The sequence below is a fragment of the Tympanuchus pallidicinctus genome, unplaced genomic scaffold, assembly GCF_026119805.1.
Source record: "Tympanuchus pallidicinctus isolate F22 unplaced genomic scaffold, pur_lepc_1.0 scaffold24, whole genome shotgun sequence".
Taxonomy (NCBI): domain Eukaryota; kingdom Metazoa; phylum Chordata; class Aves; order Galliformes; family Phasianidae; genus Tympanuchus; species Tympanuchus pallidicinctus.
This window is the reverse complement of record NW_026294741.1, coordinates 4,976,925-4,999,240: the sequence shown is the minus strand read 5'-3', so window position 1 is coordinate 4,999,240 and position 22,316 is coordinate 4,976,925. Positions and strand designations below refer to the sequence as shown.

Sequence of the window (22,316 nt, the reverse complement as noted above, 5' to 3'; positions counted from 1 at the left end):
CAAATTGTCGTGGCAATTAAGGTATGAAACCACACCACAAACTGTGGCACAATTACCCTCGGCAGTGGGCTTTTCATCCTTAAATTATCAGGAATGTGTTTGTATCTTAACAGTCGTTTTGGGGGATCCTCAAATTGTGTGGTAACATGGATTGTTTGGCACTTTGCACACAGGGCTGAAAAGCTGCAGTTGCTGAACCACAGGCCTGTGACAGCAGTTGAAATACAGCTGGTAAGTAACAATGCTCCTGACTGTTCAGAGCTTAAATGGAAGCAGCTTTAACCTTGAAGATCAGTTGAGTAATTACTTTCTCATGGTCGGTGATTGAATACATCCCTTTATATGCTTCTTTACATTCATGGTTCCTAATCCCCTCCGCTTCCTCTGGGAGTCTTCCCATAGAGACTCGCCCATCTTTCTTTTGGACAGATTCTCCACCCCTATGTTTGCTTCAGTGTCATATTGAAAATACCCAACAGAATCATTAACAGTTGATTACAGTGCTGTAAGACTGTATTTACCCAAGTCTTCGTTGCTGCTCTATAATCAGGGACTTTGCTTCTTGACATCTGTCGTGACACGATTGCTTTTATGACAGGGTTTTATCTTAGGGTAAAACCAAGCACACTGAAAAGGAAGGAGCAATGATGGATGTGGTATCTGAGCAGTTGTGCAGAATGAGAAATGGGTATGAGACAACCTTCGAATGGAAAGTAGCTATCATCAGTCTGTTAAGCATGATTCGGTTGTAAAGAAGGATTGCTGCTAAGTGGAAATAGATGGACTGTGTTCTCTGAAGTGTCTCTTTGGGGGATGCAAAATCTCATCACAAAGAAATTATTATGATAAAGATATTTTAATAAAGATCTCTTACATTCAGAACATCTGCTTATAATCATATCCTGAAACCAATTGCGTGGTAACAGGATCATATTTTGCTGAAAAAAAGGGAAGGTTTGAAGAGATACCAGCAGGGCTGTGTTTCTTTTGTACCGTGGAGCAGACACTGCAGTGCTGAGGGCATCTCATTCCACAATGCTTCCAGTGGAGGAATTCGTTTTGCCTTCTGCTATTGAAGAGATCAGTGTCAGTCTTGTCATCAACCCAACCAAGAGTGTCAGACCTTCCTGAGTTGTGCCTGGGAAGTTGCTTGTAAGCAGTGGCATTGAGCCTCTCTCATAGCTCTGTTCACTTCACGTGCTTAAGACGTGGATCCATTTTATGGCTGTCTAGGCAGTATCCTGTCTCTTTGTTTTGTTTTGTTTTTTGCCTTCCTGAAATGCAGTGATCTTTTAGTGGCTTGCAGGTACCTGTATTTTTGTCCCTTTTTCCTCCTGCCTTCACTTCCCAATTCTTACCTATCAGTGAGGTATAGAAATCAGCGTTGTTGTTGAAATCCAGGAGGCAAGCACAAAAAAAATGGAGCTTTATAGTAGAGGAAATATCTAAAGAGAGGCAAAGCTCATTGCTAAAGCTTACAGAATATAGATATAAGGGATTGGAGTTCAATTTGAGTTTGTTCCTGATGTGTAACCATTCTCAGATGATCAAAAGTAACTTGTGGAAACTGTAATATGGGTGCATTTGGGCACTGATCTGAGTTTGTAAAGGCACAGAGGTGTTGGAAGAGCAGTTACTTCTGTTACATTACTGTACCCCTGTAATTTCCAGTGCAGGTTTCTCTAAAAACTAGGATTACAGTAGACTAAATCGACTGGTTAACACTGTGTTAAATTATCCCCCAAATTGCAGTTCATAACTCTTTCATCAAAGCCCATCAGAGTCTTTTGGGCACAAAATAACTGCTAGGAAGCTGCAAGGCACTGAGCCTAGCAGCCATAGCAAGGAAATGATTGTGACTTTGGATTGCTGCGATGAATCATTTGTTTTCTGGTGAGGACAGAGGAAAGAAATTGTGGCAGTGCAATGTCTTTGAACGTAGAAAACCTCTGTTCTCAGAGCATCTTTGAACATGTGGTAACAGCGAGCTGTGGAGGCTTACCAGCACTGTTCTTTGATGTCAGCAGGGAGCAGATTACCCGTGCTTGGATTTCATGCTGGCAAGTCGATTCACTGCGATCGATGGATGAGACAGCATGCAGAGCTGTGAGTGCCAGGTGTAAAATTGATTCTCTTCTCATTGAACCAGGCCCTGTCACTCAAGAGCTTGGAGCCCCTCGCTGGATATAAAGCCAGAAATTTCTGGCCGTTTCGTACAGTGGAGGCAAATCCATTTGTTTTTCTCTAAAGCCAGTTTTCAAATACCAAATAAGCCACGTTCCTGTCACTCCATTGCCCAGATAGTTTTGCTGCCTCAAACTTGTGTTCGTGGTTGCCTGTCTGTGGAATGGAGTCACACTTACCTGACGTGCTTTTAACAGCTGATGGGAGAGGATAGTTATGTTAACGAGAAAATTTGTTACGATGTTTTGCTGTCGAGTTCTTTCATAATTGTTTTTACATAAATTGCTGCATTGTTCCTATTTGCCTCTTCTGGCCTGCGTGCCAGGATTTATTTCCAAACAACAATAGCAAGAAAAGGAGCATGAAATTCTAATTCGTATCCCACTGGGTAAAACACTGTACACATCACAGCTATCTTGACCTCCTGCTTTAATCTATAACGTATGTTGTTCCCAGCTCAGTGATTCACAGAGGAGAAGAAAAGCTGGTGGTGTTGATCTAACCATGACACTTAATGGGTTTGTAGATTAAGCATCTTCTAGTGACCAAATTGCTCCACATTCTTCTCTCTCAATGGAAAGATGGACTTTAATTCTGTGCTTTTTAAAACAAGTTTTCCATCTTGGAGAGGTTTGTACCTCTTGATGTCAGAGTGGTTGCACAGGGCACACACGATTGTCTTTTATTATTTAACAGGAAATAATAATGCAATGTACTCTGCTGGAAAATGGAAGATGTTAGAGAATTGAGACAGTTCATTTTCTCAACAATATCTCTTGCTTCCCACTTTGCATAGTTGGTCAGTTATCTCTGAGGAGCATTGGTTCAACCATTCACTCTTTTACCTCTTTTTTTTATGTTCTTTTTTCTGTTACCATGTTGGTGCTGAACTACTTGGAATTACTGCTAAGGTAGAAAATAGCAGCCACTTTCTCATAAAGTCATACCTTCTGTACTGGAGGTGAATTATGTGCTTGATAGCTTTGAAAGTGATTAGATTCCTGTTCCCTTTTTAGTTATGGTTTACTGATTTGTGAGTTTTTAAATAGAATTCTTAGGTTATTATTCAAATAAAAATAGCTTTTAACCCAAAGGCTGTTCTGTTGGGCATGGCTGAGTTTTGTTACCCATCAAATATTGCTTATCTTGGGAGATTCTCTGTTCTTCCAGAACTTTCTTAGAGTCCTTTGGTGTGTGCCTCTACTCATTCTCCAGTATTTGCAGCACATTGCCTTATCCTGGGAGGCTGAAGGAAGGAGACCTGCATTTGAAAGCTTCAAATAAGCACAGTGAGGATGGGGTTTCTTACAGGTTGACGTTACTTTGGTTAGCAGAAAAGATGAGGTACAATTATAGTTAGTGATAGCACGTCCCTAAGATGTTTGATAGAGAGTAAATGTTTGATAAATAAGTCTATACAAGTATGTGTACGTCTGTGTCCTTACTGTGTGCTCATACGTGCACATGAGCACAAAGATTTTCATTATGATGTTTATGTTCTGAACAGCAAAGCCATCGCTGATGTCTGAAATTGCCTTGATATTAGGGGTTATTTTCTGGTTTCTGTAAAACCTTCTGCAGTTCACTTCTTGCCACGAGGCCTTAGCAGCACGTTGCGACGGGGCTCAACGCCTTAATTTAATTCTGTTAGTCTTCTGATTTGGAAACTGAGGTTGTTTTGTGCCTCTGAGAAATTTATACATAGTACTGGATTAAAAAAAAAAAAAAAAAAAGAAGAAGAAAAGAAAACTACTATGAAATTGTGCAGCTGGGAAAGGCTGCATGGTAGTAAAATATCCCACATACGCGTTTGTTTAATGAATGCAGCTCTGGTTCCCAGTAGCGGTTACATTGCTGAGAGAGGCATCTGCCACAGCTTAATTCTGCAGCTGATGAATGATTTGCCTTTCCATTCTCTCGTAACAAGAGTCGAGTGATGGATGATGAGCGCGTGTTTTGTTTTGATGCACAGAAAATCTGTGCACGCAGATGTGTGTGGAGAAGAGGAATGGAATTGGTGGGTAGTGAGAGGTGCTGCCATGGGCTCTCAGAAAGCCCAGTCTGTGGGAGAAGAGTTTGGTAGAGTTTGATACTGACTGCTCACGGATGCTGGGGGGGTGGAAGATGAAGCAGGGGTGGTTGCTGTCTTTTGGATGCACTTTCCATTTAGTAAACATTTGCCTGTTTTTGAGCAGTTGAGCTTCAAGTTCTTGTAAATCTGTTGGGCCTCTCAAGCACTTGAAACCAATCTGATAGCTGTGGCTTACTGAAGTGCTTTGAGCAGGTGAAGTACTGAGGAATAGGCTTCTAAGTAAAGATAGCAGCACTCAGAGCTGAGCAGTACAGCAGCTTCAGCTGTTACCAGGAATCTGTATATATTCCTCAGTTCTGACACATTTTTAATAACAAAGTAAGAAATGTAACTTTAGGTGCTCAGGGTTGAAAAGTACCCACTACCTGCAGGGTGCATGTGCTTCCATTTGTTTAATCAGTAAGCATTTTGTACCAATTACATTACCACATGTCCTTGTTTCCTTCTTTGGTCTTATACATCATACTGGTTAGAGTGTTAGCTGAGGGAAAATGAAAATTTTTTACTGCATGATGAGATTGCAATTAGAATGAACTGTTACAGACACTGAAGTTACTGTTGAAGCCTGAGTTGAATTTAACCACACAGTTGCATTTCATACCAAATTCATACTGTATGTATTTACAGTTAGGGTTGATAGGCTACAATATCTGCTAAAACAGCCTACATTAGTTATTTTGGAGTAGCATAAACTTGAATGCTGAAGGAGTGATGACATGGGATTTATTTGTGACAAGAAGCAGCACAGATAACGTGGCCTTTCTCTTGTGTTCATGTCAAGAAAAGTTTGTTCTCAGCCCTCTGGAAGGACATTGCTTGTCTTGCTGCACATGAGGATGCTTTTGCCTATAAACTGTGGCACTGTAACATTGCCCAATGCTGTTAGTTGTCTGAATATCAAGAATCCAGTGTTTCAGTAGATTTGAATTCAGAGCTTTGGGGATGATCCTCCATCGTTTGCACGTGGCACCATTTCCATTTGCCTTGTGTGGCACTGCCAACATAAACATCTTACATCACCCACTTACTAAAAACATTTGCATTTTTGTTTTCCCTAGTATAAACTTTGCATTCCTGACTGCTTACAGTCTGAATCTGTTGCTTGAGCAGTTTCAGGCAATTGCAAGCTAGAGGTTAGCAGGGCTTTTTCATGCATATTTTTTCCTGTATTGGTAAAATTCTTGCTGAAAAGTCAGATGTTGAGCACTGTTGTTCCCTTTTTCTCCTCTTCTGCTTTCCCTTGTGCATGTTTTCTCTTCTGAGTATCATAACCTTATTTCCTTGTCCTTTCCGTAGCAAAGGTATCGTGGTTACGAATCAGTGAACACTGCAAACATCTGTTGAATCTGAGTCACCTTCTGCTTCCCCTGTGATTTCTGGTTTCCTTTAGAGCAGTTTCATTTGTCTCTTTGTCTGCACACTCTCTGTGCTTGACTTTTGGGTTTTTCTCTTTGGCATGCTGCTTTGCTGCTTGTTTATTGCTTGTGTTTTCCTAACTCTCATGCTGTTTCTCTGGAAGAATTGATTTTTATAGCTGGTGCTTTTGATCTTTTGTACTTTTGGGTAGCATCACAGCCAAATAGCTCTGAAATATCAGCACTGTGTCCATCCTGCCAAAACACAGACCTTTATCAGTAGTTGCTGGTGTAAGAGCTGGCAGTAAGGATGCACGGAGCTCAGGCACCGAGAGATGAGCCTGCAGTGAATTTGCTGCAGCAACTGAAGGAATTACCTCTTCCCTCTGACAGATGCTACAAATCTGTCAACAGAAGGGAATTTGGAGATGCATCACCTCCAGCACCTTATTTTGAAGGAGTTTTTTTTTTGAGCAGTTCAATCAGAGACATCAGTTACAGCACCAATGCATTTTGGAACACGGGAGGCTAATCTTTTCATCAACTTTCTGCCAGGGTGTGATTTCTTAAGCTGCCAGCACAGCCACCAGAGCTCATCAGTCAGTGTCCCGAGCAGCATCTGAGTCCTGCAGTCTTGTGTTCAGCCAGTTCAAATGACACTGATGTGGGTGTTCATAGTAAGAGTTGGGGGGTTACTCTTCAGCGCTCAGCAGCATGTAAGAAACAGCGATCAGACTTGTAAGTACGATTTGTCATCAGTGCCAAAGTTGAGAAGGGTTGCTGCTGGTCTGGCAATCGCTGTTATTTGTTAAAGTTCTGACCAGGGCCTTGTGTTTAACTTGAGTTGTTAAGTACCTAAAGGTTCAGGAAATGTCTGCCTGGAGAGGTGGTGGATGCCTCACCTGTGGAGACACTCATGGTCAGGCTGGAGGGGCTTTGAGCACCGATGGGGCTGTGGGTGTCTGCGTGCACTGCAGGGAGTGGGACCAGATGGCCTTTAGGAGTCCCTTCCAACTGAAGTGATTTGATGATTCTCTGATTCTGTAAGAAGTGTATGGCAAAGAAAGGGAATGGAGATAACCCAGGGAGGGATAAAGCTTAAATAGGGCTTAAGAGGGGCAGACTTCAAATGACCCAATAAGTCAGATCTAACCCAGGCGAGGTGCCAGCTTTCTGAAGATCTGGAAGCAATAACAAGTGCAGGAGCCATTGGCCCTGAGAGTTGAATCAGCCTTAGGCAATTTTACCTGTCTCAAAGATGTCCATGGAGATTTTCAAGAGCTGTGGAGATGTGGCACTGAGGGACCTGGTTGGAGGTATGGTGGGGGTGGGTTGGGGTTGGGAATCTTAGTGGTCTTCCCAACCTTAATGATTCTGTGATGTGGGCTTTTTCTTTGTTAGCTTTGTTCAGTTCCTGCTGCTGTGGTGCTGTCACCTTCAAAGCTGAATGCAGCAGTCATTAATAACACTACAGTAATAATCCTATCCAAAAAGCAGGTTCACAGCCCTTTACAAAACTGAGCAGCATAGATCTGGGGAGTAATGGCTGTGTCAGCAGAATTGGGAACAAAGACTGTATTTATGCACTGCAACGCATTTCGTTGCGTGGTGTTGATGCTCCAAGGTATTCCAGTTAACCTGCCCACATGATCAACTCTGAGAAGCAGCCCTGAAGGCCATTATCTGGTACCACTTCAATAGCTGCAACAGTTGCTTACACAGAAGGGTAATGCTAGGAGTGTTCTTAGCATATCTTAACTTGTAATATATACTGTGACAGCTGACAGGAATGAGAGCCAAAGCTATTTTTCAAGCCAGGGTCCTACAACAGTTCCTGAGCTAACCATGGTTTGAAAGCCACTCCATAGAGGATTTCAGCCTTTGATCAGCACAGCTCCCAGAAAGTCATCTGGAAATGGATATTTGTCTGCCTTTTGCTACATGAGTGGATTGCAGCCTGCTTGCTTTCCTCTCATCAAGGGGCTGTGGGTAATGGCTGCTGAAAGACGACCCGATTGTGCAGAGAGGACTCACAGGGCACGTCACAGGACATGGAGAGGAGGGGGGAAGGTAGTTGAATACACTCTGGTTTTTTTAGAAGGCAAGATGCATCTGAATGGCTGATAATTTGCAGCTAGAAATGATTAAACTACATTGACTCGGAACCATAATTAATATAAATCACCGCGCTTCAAAGGACATTTTAAAGGACTTTGCATAAAAGAAGCAAATCTCAAATCCCGCAGTCCTAATTGGTTTCATTTGCGTTTGAAGAGTTCATTTGGCTCATGCCTGCAGTCCTCTGACAAGCTTTTCCTTTTAGCAGCTGCCTATAAATTAGGGCAGTTGTTTTACTGGTAGCGGGGATATGAGAGTTCCCGCAGCTCCACAGTGAGAGTAGGTCCCTAATTAATCTTATAGAATTTTATTGGTGATTCATGACAGCACGTTTTGTGTTGCTCAGAGCTTTTATACGTTTTCATACTCCGGAAATTCACAATCAAAGTAAGTTCTAAGAACATGTGGCTGCTCCAGGTTGTGGTGTGATTGCTTTCCTTCAAGGTGCTGGATGAGATACCCAGATTTAGGTAAGCAGTCTCACGTTATCTCATTTCACTTATCACAAGAGCACAAGGTTTTGCCCAGGAACTTTGAAAATGAGGTCTGGAAGGCAGCTCTGCAGACAGGCTAATGAAAGGCCTGGGTCAAAATAGAGATGAATGGGTTGGGAAAGGTTTAAGGAGAAAATGGAGAGCGAAGGTTGTGTTGAGTGTGCTGCTTTCCTTGTTTTGGAGAAAGCAGGGTCTCATTATGGAGTGCTTGTCCTGGTTAACAGTGGAGCTCTTCATTCTTCTGAAAATTCCAAGAGTTCCACTTTGTTGGAGCTCATTACAAAAGCATTCTACAATGTCTTTCATCCATTGAAAATAGTGTTTCCCAATTAGTTTAGTCCTTTGGTTGGGAGCTGAGGGCAGAAGTATGGGTTTAATGACTCCAGTGGATTGTTTTTGGCCTGCAGATGGTAGAAGAAAGCGAGGAAAGGCTGACAGAGGAGCAGATCGAGTCGCTTCTCCAGACAGTCGCCAGCATTCTTCCAGGGGATCCAGAAGAACAGCAGAGGGACTCAGCGATGGAAACTGAAGGCAGAGGTGGCCAATAGCAGGAGGCATCTAGACCAAAGCCAGCAGCAATTTCAGCAGAGAATTGGTTAATCGTTTCCTGTTTCTACTTGATACCAGTTTCAGCTTGTATTGGGCATCGTTGTAGAATCTATTAAATGTTTCTATTACTCAGAGGTGATGAGGGAACCTGTTGTTTACCAGAAGGCATGGAAGAGGAGACTGTTGTTCCAGCATATTGTCTTGTACAGGGGTGATAGTGACTGACTTTGTAATGTAGCAGACAAATTACAGGGCACAAAATGGGAAGCTTTTGTATTTTTTACATTACCCGTGTAACAGCTGTACATTTGAGTAGGCTAATATACAGCTGGCAATGTTTTAATTATCACAGCAGTACTATAATTGTAATTGCTTTCAGATGATGTTGAATTGCCCAACTGCTTTTCAGAATGTGATTTACAATCCAAAGCCAGCTTTTGGAGCCGTTAGGGAGTAGGGCTGCTGTCAGAGATCTGTGTGTGGAGTAACATACAGAAACTGCTTGGTGTCTGGAACACACAAAGTAGGCTGATGGCATCATGGAGTGAGAGGATCTGTAGGTTGGATAGCTGTTCTCAGGGATGTTGGACAATCTGCAGATGAGTGGTAGATGCAGATGATCAGCTAAATGAATGCATTGCCCTCAGCATGGCTGGATTGGACCAGTTTTGCAGCAGCTGAGGCTCTGGACTGTAATGCTAAGGCTCTTAGTAATACAAACAAAAGGACATTTAAGAGTGGGGTCTGCATTTTCCTTTTGAGTGTTTGTTCCAGTATTTATGTATAAGCAAGTCCCATCCTGTGCACGTGCTTTGATCATGGAATAAATGAATGAGTCAACACTGAAGTCCTAATCTGGTTTGTAAGAATGAAAATCAGTCGTGTCTGAGGAGGATTTTCTGTGTACTGAGCTTTGTCTGATTAAAGATTTCAGGAACAAGTATTAAACATTGAAATCATTGATGATTATAAGAAACCTTTTGTAGATATGCACAGTCATGAGTTGCACCCAGTGCTGGTTTTGTACCTCAGACCATTCTTCTGTGATTGTTACAATGAACTGGAAAAAGAAACAAAGTTTGAAGCACATCCTGGGATTTTTTTGGCCTGAAGATCCAAGAGCTTGAATCACATTATCTGCCTTTTACACCCACTTCTGTCATGGTTTTATTTGGTGATCCTAAGTGAGGAATTTACCCTCTTTAAGCCTTAAGGAAGGGGATTGATACCTTCTGCTGTTTGCAGGATTTTTGACACGCATTTCCTTGGTATTTTAAGCTGCCTTGATGTTTGGAGAGGAAAGGAAGGTATTGGAAAATATCTGTATTGCCTCCTAAGTGTGATTTATCTTACATTAAAGGCTTCCCAAGACTGGAGCCTGATGGTACGCTTCGACTGGGAATGTTAAGTGCAGTACTAGGGGGAAAAGACCACAGTACTTCATTGTGATAAATTGATGTCTGTATTTTCTCCCTAAATGTGCAAATGAACCAAAAGAGATGAATAGACCGTATCACAGAATTATGTGAAATTAAATTTAAAATCAGCATTTTTACTTTTAGCTATCATTAACGTTTGATGCTCCATGGCCTTGGGCTGCAAGTGTTTACATTTTTATCTGCACTCTTTCTCAAATTAAGTCGTCGAAGCATTTTCTAAACTTAGGAGAAGCAATTGGGACCAGATTGAAAGTATCTTTAGCCAGCAAGAATGTTTCGACGGATCTATTAATAAGGATATTCCATCTTGGAAACTGCTGATTGTACAGGTGAAGAATTGCTTTTTCTCTCTGAATGGTTCTCATGATGTGGTTCTCATTCTCAGATGCTTTCTTTGGAATCCCCAGACTCAGAAATGGTTAATGGAAAGCAAATGTCCTCTTGTTTATGTGATTCCAGTTTTCCACTGTCCTATATATTACTTACAAGATCTGCCTGTCTTCCAGGGCTGCTTTCTGTTTTCATAACTAATGAGTTTCCCAACGCCATCAGTGTGATCTGTTAGTTCTCTCGGAGGCATGACAGTGTGGAAAGAGCAGCGCAGTGATGTGTCAAGTGTACGTGAAAATGTAAGTAGACTTAGCAGTTCAGTTGGTAATTTTGGGAACAGAAGTACAGATTGCGCTCTATTTTCTGAATATTGAAGCACATGTTCTTTTTCAGACTGCTCGTTTCTTGTGTGTTCCACATGTTTGTTCTGTATTCATTTGAGTGTTGGCTGATGGACAGCTCTGGGTGCAGCAGTGCTCTGCTCCGTGCGCTTCTCCAGGAGAAAGGGAGAAAGCTGTCAGAATCCTCCTACTTTGATCCTGCAAAGTACATGGATTTTCATCTGCCTTGGTTTCTCTTTTTATAAACTCAAGGCCTGGAAGCCTTCTCTGTTGGTGATGTGGCAGCCCTGTTCTGTTGTGGTTTTTGTACATCCTGATAGACGAGCAAATCTCTTGCACCAACCTCAAGGCAGTGCCCTTCCCTCAGCCATCCCAGAGTGGCCATGTGCTCGTGTATCTGAGGTGCTCTCTCCTTACAGGCAGCCGAGTTACGGACTTCACAAACAGAGCAGTGCCAGACTTCACAGCCTCACGTTTCTGAGAATTACCCTACCATAAAGGCATGTCCTGTGTACGCTGCACGTCCCTTGTCTCTGAGATAACATGGAGCTGAACTGTGTGATGAGATTATTTTCTAATGAGAACATCTGTGCTCTTGGTTTGGGCACAGAATCAAGTCTGAGTATGGGGCTGCCCAGCCCTGCCCGTGCCCCCTTCAGCAGGGAAAGAGCAGTTAAATTTGTTTAGTGGCAGTAACAGGGTCATGTTGGTGCGGGGAACCTGAATGTCACAGATCCCAGACTGGCAGACACGGACATTGCTCTGCTTGACCTCAATGTCACTGATCCACCTGAGCATCGACCTACACACAGGGAGCACAGGGCCCAGCTTGGGTCCCCAGGTGTGTGCTGTGGTTGAGGTGATGCTGGGGATATGGGGGAAGGGGCACATGGAGAGAGCAGGGCAGAGCTCCAGGGACTGGGAGAGAGAATGGGCACCCCACTCTAACACTGACTTGTTCCCTCTGCTCTTTTAGGAACCTGCCCAGAGCCCACAGCTCACAGAGCCAATAGGAGACAAAAGTGGTGCATCCCAAAACCGTCAGGGACTGAGTTCATAGAATCACACAGTTGTTAAGGTTGGAAAAATCACTGACTAAGTCCCACCCTACCATGGCCATTGACCACATCCTTCAGTGCCACATCTCCATGGTTCTGGAACACCTCCAGGGGTGGGGACTCCCCCACTCCCTGGGCTGCTGTACCAACAATTTACCACTCCTTGAGAAGTTCTTCCTCATATTTGACCTGAACCTCCCCTGGCACAACTGACCATCCCCTCTTGTCCTATTGCTGTTGGGAGCAGAGGCCAACCCCCATCTTGCCACAACCTCCTTTCAGAGCATTGTAGAGAGCAGTGAAGTCTCCCCAGGCCTCCTTTTCTCCAGACTGAACCATCCCAGGTCCCTCAGCCTCCCCTCATCATGTTCCATACCCTTCACAGCTCTCTTGTCCTTCCCTGGATCCCTTTGGGAAGGGATTTGGGGTCAAGGCAGGCAGGGAGCTGCCTGTCTGTGGGATGCTACAGCTCATCAAAATCTTTCAGCAGCAGCTTGGATCCATCCAACCCCCACACCCTGGAGGGGCCCAGGGAGTTCTCTGAGAGGCCCAACACACCCTTACAGAGCACAAGCGATGCTCTGCTCCTGCCCTGAGGAGGTCTCCCAGTATGAGCCCTGTAGAGATCGGGGCACAATTGGGATTTATCCAGCTGGGTCAGGGCTGGAACCACCGCAGGCGCTGACGGAGAAAATATTTTGTGTTCCCACAGTGAGTGATCCCACTGCAAGGGTTTTATTGAGCAAGAAGAAATGCTTACGCTGAAAAATCCGAGCCTTGGCCAAGGCACAACTAAAACGGAGAGAACGCTTAGGAAACATTTATTAAATCCTGAGGACCTTTACGTGCCATGAGTGAGTGTCCCAGTGCGTGGAGCTTAAATTAATTTCTTTGTGCATTGATGGTCTTTGTTTTATTAGCTTGTGTTTTTGAAAAGTCACCTATTGGGTAGCAGAGATGCCAGTGATGTTTGAAGGTGGTTAAAATAAACCAGCCCAATGGGGTGAGAGAGCATCTGAAGGGAGGATGGGGCAGGCAGTCTGCTTTTATTTGGGATTTTTGCTCTTCCTTGAGCAGAGGATGAGGCTGCTCCCAGCTGGGCAGTGTACTGATGGCACTGCTGCTGCTCTGCTGCGAATCCCATGCTTTACCCTCCTGTAAGGGCAGTCTTCCCCCCACTTCCCACTGCATGGTGTGAGCCCCACAGAGCTGCTGAAGAAAAGCTGGTGCTTCTCTATAGGGCCAGGCAAAAAAATTCATTATTCATTTATTAAAAAAACACAAAACAACACCCAAACCATCTGCTGATGGAGGGGTCCTGGGGCCAAAACCTTCCTCCACTACCAGACCCTGGGGACAGCAGTGGGTGGTGTGTTGGTCCTCAGTTGGTCTGGGCTTTTTCTTCTTAAAAGAGAGAGAATTAAAGCTCAGCTCGGGTGCTGTTCCCTCAGCTTGGTCAGTTTTCTCCCAAAGTTTTGTCCGGAGCCATGCAGTGCTGTCCTCAAACAAAAGGTGACCCTTTGCTGTCCCCAGGCATTGATCAGCCTGTGCTGGGGGGTCTGGGCTGGGAGCAGCCCCGAATATTGGATTTGCCTGCATGTAACCCGGGGGGTCCAGACTGGCAGGGAACATCAGTCGGCTCCTCTCCTTGTAAGGCATGGTGGTTGTTTTTGTGGTTTGTGTGTTTGTTTGTTTGTTCCATTCAAATTCATCCAAAAAGGTTCTTTTTCCCCATTTGCATTGTTCACCGATTTCCTTAGAAACCTCAGTGGAACGCAGCTATTAAAGCCCCTTTGGCACAAAGCAGTGGAGGTGAAGGAAAGGAGAAGGAAGCATAGAAACCCAAAGGGATTTCAACCGCTTCCTCCTATCAATCTGTCCCTTCCTGCTGCCAACACAAACACCTGTGGGCCCCGTCCCACACACAGTGACACTGGGGGACCCGCAGACCAAGCCAATCCCAACACCCCACCCTGTGTTCTGTGGCTGTGGCTTTGAAGAGCCCAGAGTGGCTCCATAGACCAACCCAGCCCCAAAATATCCCACTGCTGAAGCATCTTCCTGCTTGTTTTCTGCTTTTAGGGCTTTTCCCATCCCCTTTCCCCACCTTTCTCTGTGGCACTGGGAGCTGGAGTGCTCCCTGTAAGGAGAATTGAGCTGGTGGCACCCATGGGGAGCAATAGGAAATGCAGAGCCCTGGTGGCAGCGGGTGCAGGGAGGGCAGTCATGAGTGCTGAGCTCTTTGCTGGTGCCTCAGCACAGCCCAGGAGTTAATCATTAAAATGTGCCTGTGTGTAACTACTCTCCACAGGACAACGAACTGAGAAATTATTTAACACCATTTAAATGGGTCATAGCAGTCACTATAATAACTGTGCCTGGAGCCAATGGGAGCCATCAGGCTGCTATAAAAGCGGGTGAGGAGGAGAAGCAGTGAGCACCCAAAGGCTGGGTGCTGCCCTATGGAGAGATCCCAGCCCTTGTAGGGCTCTGCACCCACCCTCTGTGCTGACATTGAAGGGCAGGGGTCTGGGGGCTGCTGCTGCTGCTAATGGGATCCGGAATTTGAGTGGAAAAAGGTGAAACTCAGCAGCGTGGTGAGTGAGGACGCTCGGCCGAGGGGATGTGCAGGATGTGAGCATGGAGCACGTGTGGGTATGTAATATATCTGTACATGGAGCACACAGCTTTGGTGAGCCATGTGTTGGGGGTTGGGTTTCGAAGTGCTGGTACCATTCTGTCAGTTGTGTCTTGGTGTTGGAGTGGCCAACTGTGGGCTGGGGAGCCCTGAGTGCCCCACATCCCGTATGTATATGCTCAAATTTTGTGCATATTGTTATGTGGATATTTAGTTATATAAATGCATTTATACATCCTGAAATATCAAAATATTTGTTACATCCTATGTTCAAATTAACAGGTTTATATATCTGCCTAAATGAGTGCATTTAAAGTGCACTGAAGTGCCTAAAATATTCCAATATAGCTGTGCATGTGTAAGCATATAATCATACATGTGTACCTATATATGATATACACTCATACCAGTGTGTGTACACACATATATATATGCACTTATTCATGTGCAGGAGCAGGAGGAGAGCAGTGTGTGTTACAGCCCCACAGCTCCCTATGGGTGCCCCTCTCCCCAGGGATGTCCCACTGCACCGGGTGCTGCTTTGTGTCTGAAAAGGCTGTTGGGGGAATAAATGATTGACAGAGCCTATGTGGGACATGGCTGTGTTTGCTGTTCTGCCCGTGTTTGCCATGCACTGTTCCTGACCTTGGCCTGGGGGCTGTGCTGCTTCCAAATGTGCTCAGGATGTGGGGAATTGACAACAAAAAATGGTTTCCCCCCCTTCCCTCCCCCAATAGCTTTCTGGTAGCACCAGGAGCTGATCTTTAGCCACTGTGAATGGGGAAAATCTGCTGCCAGGATGGGATCCTTCCTGTGGGGCCCAGCACAGGACCCCATTTTTTCTTCCTGTGTTTTTTCAGGACTCTCGGCACAGCACAGGTTTGGTTTTGAAACCACAGTGGTGCGGGAGCCTCTCTGTGCTCAAGCTCATGGCCAGGGCTCAGCGCTGGAAACCGTCAGCCTGACATGAGCAGCACTTTGGCAGCAGGATTTGGAATATGGGGGTTGTTTGTATTTTGTTTTAGGATGGTTGGGAGCCTCTCCTGCACCTCCTTGCACCGCTCTCCAGACACAGATGAGATCATTGCTGTCTCGCTGACATCTCAAGTGCTCCAGCAGATAATTCATGGCTGCAACACACGGTGTAGGGCTCTGCTTTGCAAACCTCTGCGCACCTCCTGCCATTAAACAGGAGTCAATCCCCCAGCAAACAGCTCTGCCCCATTGCACGGAAAGTGCTGAGTGCCCTGCAGAGACTTATTTCCTGGGTCAGTGCCACGAGATGTGCCAAGCATCCCTGTGCAGCAGAGCTCCGTGTGCTGCTTGCAGCCAGGCTCCCTGCAATATTGGACTTTATTTCTTATTTTATTTCAGAGGAAACCCAGAAGGGAGGAGGGAGCTGGGCTCTGCTTTGCTCTCAGCTGTTCCCGAGTGCTCAGCCTGCACACATCCTCGTGCCACATCGACAGCTTTCTGTGAGCCAGGAGCACGGGAAGGTGCCCAGAAATGTGAGAGAGGAGAGCTCAGCTCCTGCTCTGAGTGGAAAAACTGTGCCTGTGGTGTGTGATGGAGGGGGGAGGGAGGGCCGGTACCCACAGGGAGCCCCGAGGATGCTGCAGCTCCTGTGCTCTCACAGCTGGGGAACAAATCTTGCTATGAAATGAATACAGCACAATGGCTTCTGCAGGCAGCGGGAAGGTCAGCTGTTGGTTGTCACATGCAGAAATGTGATGAGGGATGGGATGAGGGGTGGGATGATGGAGCCAACCATCATCCTGAAGGGTTGATGAAGGCTCTGTGCTGAACTGCAGGGAGAGGCAGACGTCTGTGCCCCAAATTCCAGCAACGGGCTGCAATGCGACTGGAGTGATGCTCACAGCTGGGGATCCATCCCACTGTGTGCTGGGTCAGGGTGGTGGGATGTGGGGAAATATCATTTCTGAGTCCCCAGTCAAGGCACCGGTCCAGTGCTCCCAGCTTTGACAGCCAGCTGCCAAATCCTTTCTACCTACGCAGAGTGAAACCTGTTGCAATTCGTAAGAGCAGCTCAGCTCCAGCTGTGCACCGGACAGGAGGGATGCCGGGCAGGGCTGCATCCCACTCCTTCCCTTGTGCTTCCTTTAGGATCAGAAAGGCCTTTTATAGGGCATGGGAAGCTGAGAGCCCACAGTCCCGTTGTGCAACTGCTGTGGAGGCATTCGAGGAAATAGAAAAACATCTGCAGTGCTGCCAGGACACAGCAAAGGCAGCGAGTGCAGCTCCAGAGCAGGGAACGAGCTGTGCAGAGAGGGAAATTCTTTGCATTCTTAGCAATAGGAAGGTGGGATTGGAGTAGAACACCGAGTGAGTGCCAAGGTATCAGGAACACACTTCTTGCTTTTAACCATTGTGCTCGTGTTGAATTCAGGGATGTTTTTTTGGAGTGGATTTAATCTGTCAAAAAGAAGCCTTGTGCTGGATGTGAAGGGAGGGAAGCAAAGCACTGCCATGTTCCTGAGGCAGATCCCAGCTCATGGCTCGGGGCAGCAGTGCTGGTGCTGTAGCCATGTGCAGCTCCTGATCTTCCTTTCCATATTTGCTCCCTGGGCACTGCAGCCTGCAAATGGATCCGTGTGAGTCACGGCTTAAAGCCATGAACGAGAAAAAAAACAAACCAACATCAATAAAGCGATCTGAAGCCATAAAACCCAACCAATAAAGCGATCTAAAAAGCACTGCTTTATGGATCGAGGCAGTCTTAGTGCAAATGGGACGCAGTGTTTCAGCCATAAATTATCTGTCCAGACACAATGGGCAGCACACGGCCTTTATCACCTGAGGAGAGAAACAGGAGAGGGATTTTGGCACCTGGAGGGATTTTCACAGCTGGAAGCTTCAGGGATGCTCGGAGGTGACAAAGCCCCACTGGTTGCCTGTTTTGTCCCTGTTGGAGATGGGCAATGAGCCCCACTTTTTGGGAACAAATTTTGGGGCTCCCTGCAGTGTGTGATGGGCAATGCATTTAGGATGTTTGCACCTACATGGCTGATTTCTGACTTATAAGAAGCAGGCAGCATTCAGCAGGCAGCTCTGTCCTTAGAAGGCTCCTTAGAAGGCCCAGATGCTCCGGTTTTTTTCATGGAAATCGCTGTGCATCTGTGGGGTTTGAGCACAGAGCGTGCAGACTCCATTCCCTCTCATTCCTCCCAGCAAAACTGCCAGGACATCAGTGCTGCAGGAGGACGTGGGCCAGGGGGAGGTGGCGAGCAGGGATGTGCAGGTGTGCCGGATGTGCCAGATGTGCGGCCACACCAGATGTGCACAGCAGTGCCCCTGGGGTGGGGGAGGCAGGCGATGACGGAGCCCAGCTGCTCCCAGCCCCCACAGCCGCCTGGCACAGCTGGCCAGAGGCGGCCGCTCTCTCCCAGATGTGCTCCGCCCGCCCCAGCTGCGCGCTGCGGGTGTTCCCGAAGGGGTTAAAAGCATCGCCCCGCCCTCCACCCGTCAATCTCCACCTTCCGTCCAATGACGTTCCGCGACACATCGAAGCCGGCGACCAATCGGGACGCGCTCGTGATCTCCATGGCAGCGCGGGGCCGGGGGCAGTGGGCGGCGCGGTGCGGCGGGGGCCGCTGCCGGTGCGGCTCCCAGCGCCATGCTGCCCGGGGCGGCCCGCCGCGGCGGGGCGGCCGCACTGCTGCTGCTGCTGCGCACAAACGGCCCGGGCCCGGCGGCGGCGGCGGCGCAGGTGAGTCCGCGGGGCGGCTCCGAGGGCGCGGGTTCGAGGCTCGGTCGGTGCCACCTCAGCGCGTCACGGAACGGAACCGCCGCTCTGAGCGCGTCCGTGCGAGCGGAGCACGCGGCTGCTGCCGGAGCGCCGCGTTCTGCTTTGCCTCCTTTTATTACTATTATTTCTTACTCTCCTTCAATCCAAAGCATCCGGCGGCTCCGCTTCCCGCCCTCGCGGCTCCTTTTGTTCCGCCGTTCTTTCGCCTTTCCGTGCCCTGCGCCGCTCCGCCGCTTTCGGTCCGGTTGGGAACGGTTTTATCTCCGAAGAGCGGAGCTGCAGCGGCACGGCTGCACGTGGAGCGGGGGCAGCGTCCTTACAGGTGTCCCGGAGCCGCGGGCTGCGGGCTCTGAGGGCTGGGATTGGACCCGGGGAGCTGAGAGGTCTTTTCCAACCCGAACGGTTCTGTGCCGCTATGAAAAGCGTGGAGCTGCATCCGGAGGAAGCTCTGATGCGGACGCAGCGATAGGAGCCGAATGCTTTGGTTGCAGCCTGGCTGCGCGCTGCTTCCACACGTGGAGCTTTCAGGTCGGTGTCCGTGGAGGTGAACTCGGCTTTTCTGCTCCTCAGGGGCTGAGATTGCAAACAGAAAGAAAACGCGGATTCGGGGGAATGCAGTGCGAACGTTGCCTTACGGCTGTCCCTGCAGGAGCGTTGCTCACACGTCTGTGTTTCCGTACAGCACTGTGCTCCGACTCTGCTGTTCCATCTGCCAGCCCTGTGGCTGTTTTGCATCACAGCTCCTTTCTTCGTGGAGGTGAATTAAAATTAACTCGCGCTGTTTTATCGGTGTGTTTTTTCACTCTATAACTGATGCAGGGAGAGCAGCTGCAGGGCTGGGAGCTGGGATGGCTTTACGAGATTGAAGATGAAGCACTGAATGTTAAGATCTTGAGTTTTATTTCTGGTTTTGCTGGGTGTTTTCCCTGCTCGTTAGCAGCACGCTGTGCTTTTGAGTGATGCTGCTACATGGCTGGTAGAGTCATTATGGGTGGAAAAGTCCACCAAGATCATCGAGTCCACTAATAGCAGCACGTGGCATCTGGCCTTGGGGGACATCATTGAGATGACTGTGCAAACAGCATTTTGAAGGCGTAAAAATGCTTCCAGGAGACCTAACTGACTCTTAGAACAGCCTTCTGACTGAGCCTGCGGCAGTCTGGATGCCTTCTGTTGGTGGTGTGATGTGAATATTTCGGTTGTGTTCCTCAGAGTTGTGCTATACCATTATCATGTAACTGCCAGCTTTCCTATGCAATCTTCTTTGTGGTGAGCAAACGTGAACAACCAGCAACAAACCCACGTGTTGAAGGACAGCTCTGATGGGATCTGTGTGCAATTTGTCTTCAGCTTTCATTTAGAAACCCTGAAAGACCGCCATTGCATTTCATAGAATCACAGAGCCACTTGGTGAGCTTAAAACAGAACTCTTCATGGGGACTGTATGATGTGTGCAGTGTTTTCTAAGTATGTATCTAACATACTGTGTTGTTTTGATGAGGATCCTAACAACATTCAGCCACCATTCCAATATATATTTTTTGAGTGTAATGCCTGAGGGGAAAATGCGTTCAGAAATGGTGAACCCAGCTCTCTAGCATTATTATTAGTGGTATTTTTTTGGACCCATATGTGGGGTGATGTTGGCGGTGTCTCGTTGCTGCTGAGCTCAGGGCAGCAGGAAGGCACTCCTTTGTACAAGAACACCCAAAAGCTTTTTGCAGCTGGGTGCTGTGTGTGCAGTGTGTGGCCTGGAGCTGGGCTGGAAGATGAGTGGCTGAAGTCCAGCTGCAGAGCCAGCCGGCTCTGCTTGCTGCATTCAGGGAAGCTCATGTGGATACATCTCTGCTTTTTTGAGCAACAGTGGCCTTCAGAGGGCTCAGCAGGAACTGCTTGGAGCTCCCTCTGTGCAACATAGTGCTGGGGTGATCCAGTTAGCTGCATGAGTAAAGCAGAGCCTGTTGCATCTCTCGCTGTCTTTGCTTACCTTGTTTTGGAGGTCGAGCAGAAGCGTGGAAGCTAAGCTGAGCAGCAGAAAATGCGGGCACAGGGCTGAGCAGGGTCTTCCTTCACAATGGGTTCTTCTCCAGTCTGATGTTGGTGTACATCCCACCGAAACCAAGCACTGTTCTAGAGGGAGGCCTGGCTGGCAGAATGTGAGCCAGAAGCTTGGGAGGCAAAAGCCAAGGACAAACTTCTCACCGAAAACTGCTTTGTGTCTGTGGGTTTCTTTGAGGTGGGTGATGCAGGTGGTGTTGCCCCATTGATTTAGCATTGGAAAAAGCTGCTTGGTTGGATGGCAGCCATCAGCTGATGGTCACTGGACTTTCCAGTTTCTGTAATGAGAGTTTGACCTGTAGAGCTCATGGGAGCTGCTTCTGGGGCGTAATGGGTGTTCTTTTATTGCCCTGATAAGGAATTTTAAACAAACCCCAGACTGTTTAACCTTAAGATACAAATAAATGACTCGCTTCTTTTCTATACTGAAACCTTCAGCTTTTTAGATGAACTTTAGGAGAATAGGTCTTGACCCACTGCGTGTACAGGCCAGGGTTGGGGGGGGAGAACTGCAGTGTGCAGAGTGAGGAAACAAAGCGGTCATTCTGCTTTGCTAACATCTTGTGGCTGACTCATAGGTCTGACTTTTCTGGAAGTGAATCCAGTTTGCATGCAGTGCTGCTTAGCTGTGCTTTCATGTACTGCAAGGCGTGGATCCCATCTCTGTGTTTTTGTTATAACTATATTTGCTGGGAGTTTGTTTTTATCTGTCATTCACGACCTGCTGATTGATCTGCAGCTCATGTTGCGGTGTTTCTGTTGTTGGTTGGTTGGTTTTTGGTCATTTTATTATTTTGATGAAGAGTGAGCTGTACCTTTAGTGGAGTAAAGAGCCCACTGTTTTTCAAAGCTCAACTTCTATGCTACAAGGGACTGCGGACTGCCTTGCTGTGACTGTAAAACGCTGTCAGCTGATACTGCTAACAGGGCGTTATTGACTTGTAGCTCTCCTCCAGGTTGGCGTTGATGCGATCCAGAGCGCTCACTCATGGAAGGCCGAAGGTGGGGTCTGTTGATTTGTGAGCTGCTGTTAGGGCAGTCACTTCCACCTGTCACACTTATCTTGAAGAGCTTTATGTGTATCTTGGGGCCCAGGAGGGAGTTTGCTGGCTTGCAGAGCACGTTGGTTTGCTGAGCAGTGCTGTTTCGTCAGCTCCTCTGTTGGTTTCCTGATGCACAAGACCTTGGTCTTGCTATGTTTCATGGCAGTTGCATGCTCCAAGCACTGCTTTCAGGTAGACAGCAGCATAGGGCAGCAAAGCTCTGTCTGCTTATGCTCTTTCAACCTTTGGCATCACTGAGCTTACCAACATTTACTGCATCGATTGAAGCTGTTTGCGGTTGGTTGGTGGTTGTTTTCTCACATGTCTGTGTGTGTCACGTGGATTTTTTTATTGCTGCTTTTGTGAGCAGTCAATGGTAATTTAGGAAACCAACTGGCAAACCGTGGTGCTCACAGCATTTGCTGCTGAGAGTGACTCATCCCTCCATCCCCAGGGACGGAGTGTTTGAGCCTTTGGTCACTTGTTGGGCCCTGCTGCTGCTTGTTCTTCAGCTTGGTTCTGTTGTTTCAATACCAATGGCTGCAGTGATCTGTTTCCTGCAGAGATCAGCTGCTGAACTTGGAGTTGGACTCAGGGGTCCTCATGGGTCCACCTAACTTTGGGCATTTGGTGATGCTATGAACTTCTTCACTCTCAGGGGATGGTTGGTTGTTTGCCTGTTTGTTTTTAGTTTGGAAGGTGAAGGAGATCTTTGGTTCAGTGTTTTGTTTTAGGGGGTTATGGTTGAGGAAATGAGTTTTATGGAATGCACTCAAACCAAATAACATCAGGATTGGTGTAAATGTTTGGCATATCTTGTGTGCTCTGCAGCAAAGTGTCCTTCTGTTGCA

The 22,316-nt window shown here is 47.1% G+C and overlaps 2 protein-coding genes across 13 annotated transcripts in view; both read left to right on the top strand.

Annotated features, from left to right (window-relative positions):
- The window catches only part of CRCP (CGRP receptor component), a 38,158-nt gene extending 28,277 nt beyond the window's left edge, over positions 1-9,881 (top strand). For all 4 annotated transcript variants that reach the window (XM_052688993.1, XM_052688994.1, XM_052688995.1 and 1 more), the window contains 2 exons: positions 174-231; positions 8,651-9,881. In XM_052688993.1, the coding sequence (XP_052544953.1) occupies positions 174-231; positions 8,651-8,791 (199 nt within the window). In that variant the 3' untranslated portion in view covers positions 8,792-9,881. The remainder of the gene's footprint in view (positions 1-173; positions 232-8,650) is intronic.
- TPST1 (tyrosylprotein sulfotransferase 1) overlaps positions 185-22,316 on the top strand; it is a 42,639-nt gene continuing 20,507 nt past the window's right edge. The window contains exons 1-3 of one of the 9 annotated variants that reach the window (XM_052688978.1): positions 185-231; positions 10,738-10,860; positions 12,673-12,814. The gene's annotated coding sequence lies outside the window, so the exon portion shown is untranslated. Of the gene's footprint in view, positions 232-10,737; positions 10,861-12,672; positions 12,815-12,839; positions 14,616-18,228; positions 18,326-18,592; positions 18,893-22,316 lie in introns of those variants that run through there. The other 8 variants (XM_052688981.1, XM_052688982.1, XM_052688983.1 and 5 more) reach the window with 8 other exon arrangements.